The sequence below is a fragment of the Notothenia coriiceps genome, unplaced genomic scaffold (genome assembly GCF_000735185.1).
Source record: "Notothenia coriiceps isolate Sejong01 unplaced genomic scaffold, NC01 NC01_scaffold00023577, whole genome shotgun sequence".
Classification (NCBI taxonomy): Eukaryota; Metazoa; Chordata; class Actinopteri; order Perciformes; family Nototheniidae; genus Notothenia; species Notothenia coriiceps.
This window is the reverse complement of record NW_011356278.1, coordinates 50,770-60,173: the sequence shown is the minus strand read 5'-3', so window position 1 is coordinate 60,173 and position 9,404 is coordinate 50,770. Positions and strand designations below refer to the sequence as shown.

Here is a 9,404-nt window from a genome sequence, read left to right as displayed (position 1 = left end):
ATTACCTATATTAATGTAAATAATATTGTTACGACTCCTTGACGATTAAAATGATACAGAAAAATATTTTTTACCAGTTATCCGCAGTGTTTAGTCAAATAATAGCTACACTTCCATGTTCTAGTTATCAATGCAGCCATCTACAGCAGCTGCAAGACACTTTTATGCAATTAAAAGTGACTGGAAGGGGTCTGAAGCCGGCTCTCAGCTGCTCATGTTTGGTGTTAGCTATGGTCATTAAACTTAGGACTTCTGAAAGGGTAATTTGTCCTAAATACTAGTGTATATTTGATTTATTTCATAAATGAGCATTTGATAGCCAAAAGGCTCATTTGAAAATGTTGCCTCCTGATCAGAGTACATTGTAAATCGAACAACAAATAAAGCAAACAACATGTAACATTAGAACAACAGAGTGCAGCCAAGTAGCATGTTGAAGGAGGTAGAAAGCATAGAGGTTTGAGGCAAGCGACATGCAAATTAAGACATGTAAAATGCAAGGAATTAAAACAAAACAATGCTGAGCAGACAATTAGCGCAAGCATTTGTGACATAATATAATCACATTATATTATTTTGTTGTACAATCACATTACACAACAACAGAAGTTCATTTGGAACCTCAAAGAACATTATGCATAGCGAAACCATATAGGCTTAAATGTTCACCTATCATTTTGGTGGTTTTAGTCTTCTTCAGCCAATGGAACGGTATCATCACATGACCTGTTAGTGGTAAAACAAAAATAAATATAGCAAGTTATAGTAACTGTTCACTCAAAAACTGCCTGTTGCTAAATATTTGGCTAAACAAACAACAGCTTGCACAATTTGATCAAAGTTTACAATTTAACATTTAATTCAGTCAGGGGAAGAAAAAGAATACAGTATAAAAACATACTGTGCTCAATTGTACACTTCATGTCAACATTGTTTTCCCTTGTTTAAAAGTATTATATATTTTCTTCCACAGGCTTTTACACATTTGACAGCATCAGGCAAATAAGTCATTTGTTATATCAGGATAATGAAAATATTAAAGGGGATCTATCATGCAAAATGCACTTTTTGATGTATTTTATATATGTGTCCCCGGTGTGCGAGGGAACTCATGCAGCGTCAGAAAACAAAACCCTCTCTCTTTTCCTCCGTATCCAAATCTCTAAAAACGGGGGTTCGACGGAGCTGATCCAGATTTGCGTCCGATATGAAGTAATATCGGAAATGTGGACCCACGGCACTATCAGAAAGTTGCTATCAGAAACAATGCCAGACTGTTTTGGACGTATTTACATTAGCATCGCTAACACTCAGAGCTAACCTGTACTGGAGAGCATGTGTGTGAAGAAGCTGGATATAAAAAGGAACTCACCTTGTGATATAACCGGCAAGAGAGAAAGCTTTTTATTTTTATCAATTTTTTTTTTTTAAAGCTTTATACCCAAAATCAGCACTTTTGAAACAGGAAGTGAAATAGAGGGGTATGAGGCATGGCTAGAATGGGTGATCTGTTTGGTATTTTGAGCAAAACACTTCATAGACATTTTTTTTATATATTTGTATATATCTGAGACCTATGCTATTGCCTAAAAATAGCATGATAGGTGACCTTTAAGTCTGGTCTCTAACTAGGCTGAGACAGAATTGTGACGGAGTACAGCTGCACTCAGGTGACTTGCTGCTCTGCATAATTGGGTTTCAAGGTTTTTATTTGTCATATACTGAACATGAAGTGCAGTGGAATACTTGTTTTCCTCCTCAGATAAAGTGTTCTTGAAATTAATATAAAAATACAATATGCTCATAAACTGGAGAGAGGGCGAGGCACATTTGGCTTGGGAGGAAATAAGACGTATAGCTAGACCGTGGCTCTTCAGGTGAGGAATCCAATAAAAATAAAATGCAAAATCCTCCTGAAAGCGTGTCACAAACCCAAATCACGTCATGCTGTAATATTAGGCTTGCTGGATAATCTTGATGACATTTACAGCAGTGTGCTTTGAAATTAAAACATCAGGAAGGTAACTTCCACTGCTGAGCACACTGAGTGCTGAGGTTCCTCATTATTTTATAAACCAAACGTAAAATACTTCTAAAATGAATGTTAGCCTTGATCAATGATTACACCCCAACAATGGAAATACATATCTTGTAATCCCCTTTTAAGCTTTATGTATGCCAAACCCACAAACATCTATTAAATCATGGTCACACTAATGTCTTGAAATAAGACCTTTGTACCCATGTGAAAGTGGATTTGTTTTAGCTCTATGAATATTTCCATAATGTTATAAAAAAAGGATATCAAATGATTACTTTCATAGCAGGACATTCAAAAATGTATATGCTCAATCTTACAAGGCTTCTTAATAATATGTATTGAATAGTTTTTTAATAAGACTATTGCTTTTATAGTATTAAGGATGAAGAGCACGCTTCCAAACATTAAGATACAGGTATGTAAGGAAGAATGAGAGAGCAATTCATCCCACTGACTTGTACCTTACACATAAGTAATGTAGATAACACTATGGTTCATGACCAAAGGGAGTTACAACCGCAGCTCACTGTCTGGGTGTATCTGTCCAGTGAATCATACACAGAGGGAGCATAACGTCATAAGGTAAAAACCCATTTTAGTAATAAGTTATTTTTTATGGCTGCAGTGGTTTACCAGGATATCATGTGAACTCCAAAGTCTGTGAGAGAGAGACAGAGAGTGAGAGAGAGAGAGAGAGAGAGAGAGAGAGAGAGAGAGAGAGAGAGAGAGAGAGAGAAAAAAGAGAGAGAGAGAGGGGGGGGGGAGAGAGAGAGAGAGAGAGAGAGAGAGAGAGAGAGAGAGAGAGAGAGAGAGAGAGAGAGAGAAAAAAAAAAGAAAGAGGGAGAGCCTCACTCGTTTTCTGATTTTCACCCGGAATACAAGCTGGAATAACACCGACTTTCCTGGAAATTCATGCATGATTGGTAAGTCTAGAAATAGTCTACCTTCACTGGCCAGAAGCATTAACTTCCAGTTTTGGATTTTTCACAATAATAAGTTAACTGAAAAAAACATTTCATTATCAGCATTGTAACAAGATATGGACGTGTTTGTCGATTGAGCTGAAAGCCTAAAAGTTTTCGGCAGCCGCGGCTCAACAGGTGGTTCCCTGCGCACCGACCTGCACTTTTTAATTTGCATTATTCATTGTGATAAAGCGGCTCCAGGTTTCAAAATATGAATGTGTGTTCCCGCTCTTTAGTAATGAAATCAGGGAGGCAAGGGTCATTACAGATAATTATATTGAACAATTAGCGTTGGATAAATAGCCTGTCCTATTCTGGTGCGACAATGAGAGGCGTTCTGCTCAAATGCAGGGAAAACACGCAACAGTATTTCGTGAGTAGGCTAATATATTCCCTAAATGTTAGTGTTGTAGAGACAGTTGTAATATAAACACTGAGGATATGAAACCAGTGAGAGAACATGTTTACAATCACACATTTCAGCTCAGATCCACATTCAACGACAAAGAGATTCATCCAAGTTAATGATAAATAACGTTTCCACTTCTTGGGTGGATTCATCTCACACACATTTCTAGTATATGCTTAAAATATTATGCATAAATGTACAATACCCTATGTACAGGAGTTTCAGTTGTGCCTTCACGGTAATTGGTTCAAATGTGGCATAACAACTTCTTTATCACCACTCTAAAGCTTTGAGTGTTGGAATATGTCAGTGTCTCTACCTGATTTAATTACATCTGAAAGGCTACTCAACATTCATCAACATCCACAGCGCCATAGTTTGTTAATTGCCTCCATTATGAGCAGTCTCCCTGGCTTAGTTACATGTAATTATTGAATTTCGTGGAGCCACAAGATGTAAACACTGACTTGATGAGAGCAAGGAAATGTTAATACTAATTTTGATATCAATGATGACAGTTAGAGTGAGTCACATTCTGAGGATGCTCTGATAAAAAAAAACTCTTGGATGGGAGGTGTTTTTTCAGACTAAGAACTCAACCCTTTCTGTTTTTTATGAGTCATCTGTGAGTAAGCAGGCACAAAAGAAAATTCATATCCGCTGGATAAATAGTGATTAAGTAGAGAATGGGGTTTTACAGGAGTTCTGTTCTAATCAATAAGGAAGGTGTTTCCTTCCTCTGTTCCCCTCCTTGAATTATTAAGATTTAGATTAGATATTTACATATCAGTACATTTGCTTATTCATGACATGCCAAACCTACATGTCCATAATCTGTATTTTTCATTTATTTATCCATTCTGCAGGATAGCTTTTGCTGTCTACCGTGACATGAGTTTGTCGTTGTTGTCAGAATTCAATATGAGAGTATGGTGGTGGTCTTCAAAAATCTGAAATGTTTTCTCTTTGTTGTTCATGTTTCATACTTAGGTTTGAGTTAGTGTCCTTAAGAGACCGAATGACGTATTTCAGGGCAACGATTTATCATGAAGCGAAAAGTCTATAAAAAAAGACCCAGCTGCCTCCATGGCAACTGGCTTATTTCACTCTTTTTAAATTAATACCCCAAAAGTTGAGATTATTGATCAACTAAAGGTAGCTTATTGATATGTTCTAAAATGAGACTTTCTGCTGTGCTTTACAGATTTAAATATGTTATTAAATGTGGTTATTGCCCTCTTTCCTCCAAACAGACAGTTTGTCTGCTGTGCCGCTTATGCGCTCTGCCATCCTCCCCTTTGTGTGAGTGTTAAAGAAAGCCAGCTGGACAGCGAAAGAGAAAGAGCAAGAGATATTGGGGCCAATAAATACTGTACATACCAACAAAGGGAATAGGTTAACAGGATGTGACAAGCTGTATTTTAACATTTATTAATTTGAGATAAGTGATTATAGGTGCAAATTACCCAGATTGTCTCTGTCTCGTTTCATACATTTGGCTGATAATGCTTTTACTCAGGCAATATATTGAATACATTACATGTATTCATTACATGTGTTGGTACTTTAATATTTCTTCTACTATTACAATAACATCTACTCTGTCTACCTCACTGAAATGTTCAGAACCTATTAATGCACACATATTTTTCATTTCAAATCTTTACCTGCTTGACACAAGATGACACAAGATGTCAACACTTCCAAATGTGTGAGCAATGGGAATTTCCAGTTTGCACATCACACTTTAATAAGTTGTATATTAGACAATGATTGGCCTCCAAACACAGTTATTTATTCCAAAAATCATGCTCACATTTGCATGTCTTATACAATCTTAAACTTGATGTTAATATATATGATGTGAGACAAAGGGGTATCTGGAGTGTGTACCTACTACCTACAGTACCAACACTGTTATACCTACCAGCCCACAAACTGTGAAGCTAAGACAGTAAACAGGTCTATTGAGTCAGACATCATGAGACTGGCTGAAATTAATGTGTGTTTTGAACATAACAGCAACTGTACCTTTACATTTTGTGTGAATAGGGACTTTCATTTTCAGTAGGAGGAAATATATATATGACACATTTGAATCTTCTTTGCTTTATGTTTTCCAGGTGAAATTTGGAATGAACTACAGATGAAGACCACAATGATTAACGCCTTAAACTGGATGATATCCCTCCTTTGACCAAACATATGAACTGATAGTGAGGCTGTCAGTGAATGATCCAAACTGAGACATGAGTATGTTTTGGTCGACGGTTTAAAACACACTCTTCTACGATTATACAGGATATGACTGGATCTATAGGTGACAGTCTCACCTACCATGATGGAGTCCGGTCTGTCCCCTTCCACAGACCCTCTCAACCCTAACACACTAAGATATGTCAATAACAGCAACAGCAGCTGGATTGGCCTCCTCGATGCAGAGGATCTGAGGAGCAATCACACCCTGACCCTCCATGGCCGCTTTCATAATGCCTTGCTGGGGATCAGCCTGGGGTTTCTTTCCCTTCTCACCATCTTGATGAACTTGCTCGTCCTCTACGCAGTGAAGAAAGAGAAGAGCCTCCACACTGTCGGGAACCTCTACATTGTCAGCCTTTCTGTGGCAGATCTGATCGTAGGGACCACAGTCATGCCTCTAAACCTTGTGTATTTGTTGGAGGATGAATGGAAGTTGGGGCGGGCAGTCTGCCAATTTTGGCTTATAATGGACTATGTGGCTAGCACAGCATCAATTTTCAGCTTGTTTATTCTGTGTTTGGATCGGTACCGCTCTGTAAGACAGCCGCTTAAGTACCTGAAATATCGAACGCGGGGCAAAGCCACTGTGATGATTTCTGGAGCGTGGTTGCTGTCCATGATGTGGATTATTCCAATTTTAGGATGGAGGTCTTTCAGTCATGTAGACCTTAAACCTGAGGAGGAGAACAAGTGTGACACTGACTTCCGCTTTGTCACGTGGTTTAAGGTTGTAACTGCCGTCTTTAACTTCTACGTACCATCAATTTTGATGTTGTGGTTTTACACGCACATCTACTTGGCAGTACGGCAACATCTCAGAGACAGAGAGAGAATCATTCATCCGACTGACTCGTTTGGGGAAAATGAGAATGGACAAAATGCCCAGACGCCTGTAAAAAATGACCCCGAATCACCAAAGAGGGAATGTAACGTTCCAATGAAACTCTCTAAAAAACAACGCTTGTTGGACCAAAACACTCTAGATCAGCCATATTCCCTCGAAGATCTCGAAAGAACTAAAATGTCTTTATCCAGAGCACACAGAAAAATTGGTGTCAAGCGCCAGCATACGTCGTTGCTAGCCATGACAACCAAACGATTCAGAATGGGAAAAAAGGTCAAAGGTTGCTCGTTGTCTCCTGAGGAGAAGCAGTCAGACACTGAGATTCCTCTGAATCAACCTGCAGTGCCACAGGACATTAACTGCCCAGAGGGGAATAATGAGAACAAAATTCAAGCGTCTTTAAATGAATGTCACGTGACAGTGACAAAGTCAGTGAGTGGTGTCTGTGATATCAACCAGGTTTCAGATGTGCAAAGATACACCTCCGGTCTCTACAACAACTACGACCCCAGTCACACTCTGCCCTGGACCAAAGAAGAGGCTGAAGATGCCACATTGGAATCAGCAAATGCAGTGACTCTGAGACAGACGTGGCAAAGGTTTATTGACCAATCACGTCAGCGTATCCAAAGCCTGAGGATCCACAAGGAGCACAAGGCAGCCAAGCAATTGGGCTTTATAATTGCTGCTTTCTTGTTGTGTTGGATACCATACTTCATAGCTTTCATGGTCATGGCGTTCTGCAGAGAGTGTGTGCACCATGACCTTCACATGTTCACAATATGGCTAGGTTACATCAACTCCACTCTCAACCCTTTTATATACCCACTGTGCAATGGGAACTTCAAGCGAGTCTTCAAAAGTATTCTCAATATTTGATTGTGACTGATAGTTACATAATAAAGAAGTAGAATAGAATCATGGGGGTCAATGTGCTGCTGATATACACAGATACAGTATAGAGAAAACATCTGTTGCATCAATTCAATGTCGCAATCACCCTTGGATACATGAGCTTTGTAAATGCAGATGAAAACAATGTATTTTTCAGTTATTTTTGTTTGTTGTGAATCTTATTTTTACAACTTATTCCCCTTCAATTCCAACCCATGGCAAAAGCTCGGGGAGATGTCTAACGTTAATGTTATTTATTTTGTCTATGTTGTGCTTATGTTAACAAAGCATGTCTAAGACCAGAGACGCTAAATATCAAAAATAATCTGATCTCTCACCCTTGGTGAAAAGGAACGTGAATCTAGTGTATTTGCTCTGTGGTCCAGAGCGGAGGAAAACTGTGTACAAAAATGCATTTTTGAAGAAAAACATTTTATTTATTTGTATGCACTATAAATGGTACAGAGATGTAACATTATACATTATATATTTAACATTTTACAAACATGCATTTGTGAGCAGTTTTTACACTGTTTCCTCATCATTAAAAAAGGATTTGGAACATTATTTTCCTTTCAAATCATCTGTTGGGCTGTTAGCAGGGAGGTTGATTTGGGATCTTCTCAGTTGACCCTTTATTTTACCCTTTTCTTAAACCTAAAAAAGATTTCATTGTGTTTTCACACATTAAAATAACCATGTTCATGATATTCTGTTAAAATCTTCTGGTCTTGTTTTATCTTGTTTTTGTCAACTCTTTACTATTTTTGAGTCAAATGAGACTGAATGCCAAATACAAAGCTTTAACTCGAGATGTATATTTACATCAACAGTATACACTATTTATACTCATACTGGCTTAATAGTGGGTTCGTCATACAGAACATTTTCACAGTCAACAAAAACCACTCTAACCAAAGAGGAACAAACAGACCTTTTCAACCAATTGCTAACCTTTTTAAATGCGTCTACTTGATGATGTGATTCAGCCGCTCTTTTCATGTCATTAGCCAAAGAACACCTCATATCATTCCACAATGCTGAGGAAAAGCCACCATAAATGTAAGTCTCAGATATTGCATTTGTATTGATTCAAGCTTTACACCACAATTATGTCAGGCATTAGAAAAGGCTGTGCCTGCAATCTTGTTGTGAATACAAAATCTAATGATGCTACACAAACATGTTACCACTCCCATAATGTTAAATAAATGTTTTCAGATTGTCTACCATGAGAGGCACTCTGTATTTCAACTTGTGTGAATCGAAAAAAGGCTGTAATACGTTAACATGCAACTCCATGAAAAACTAGATCAAGAGAAAAAATATATATCACCATATTCAGTGAACACAGACGGGTTGTGAGTCACTACTAAGCAAAATCAAACAAATCAGAGGGGGGTGGAACGGAGCTGGAAGAAGTGCGATTGCAATCTGTCATCTTTCCCGTACATCTATATCAACAAGATGGAGCCACTAACTTTATCTCTACCTATTCTAACTTTAGTTGTGAAATTCTGCTATTATTTAGTTACAAAATAACTTCTCACATATTCTTCTAAGATAGCTCAACTGCATATCCTGTCCCACAGTGCTCTCAACATGAGGCTGCTGAATGTTATGATGTTCAATATTATGGGCATTTCTGCAAGAATGGTTTTTCAATTTGAAGACTTCTCACGATAAATTCCAGCTGCTATTCCGTTCCCTCAGAGTTTCATTCCTGGCAAAATAGTGAAAATGTCTTGTCTGTAGTCTATAATAATCACATTCTCTTTTCATAACCCTCCTTCTTATGACTACCAGGGCATTTGAAGGATAGCAGTCACTTACAAAAGCTACAATTTAAATTGGGGCAATACTTAAAAGTCTTGTGCTGTGTTTTGAATATTGAATGATGTACAGTATATGAAGGTTACAAACATTGCACTATACATTTTTCTGGGGAGCCCCTGCTGCAGCAAAGTTACCATCCATTTCAGACTATAGAAC

At 38.0% G+C, this 9,404-nt stretch overlaps 1 protein-coding gene across 2 annotated transcripts; it reads left to right on the top strand.

Annotated features, from left to right (window-relative positions):
* Positions 1-2,600: 2,600 nt before the first annotated feature.
* hrh1 (histamine receptor H1) lies at positions 2,601-7,807 on the top strand. 2 transcript variants are annotated; one of them, XM_010781760.1, is made up of 2 exons: positions 2,601-2,623; positions 5,539-7,807. In XM_010781760.1, the coding sequence occupies exon 2, from the start codon at positions 5,754-5,756 to the stop codon at positions 7,395-7,397; it is 1,644 nt and encodes a 547-aa protein (XP_010780062.1). In that variant the 5' UTR covers positions 2,601-2,623; positions 5,539-5,753; the 3' UTR covers positions 7,398-7,807. The 2 variants fall into 2 exon arrangements, with proteins under 2 accessions (XP_010780062.1, XP_010780061.1); XM_010781759.1 differs by lacking the exon at positions 2,601-2,623 and adding an exon at positions 2,884-2,964.
* Positions 7,808-9,404: the final 1,597 nt, after the last annotated feature.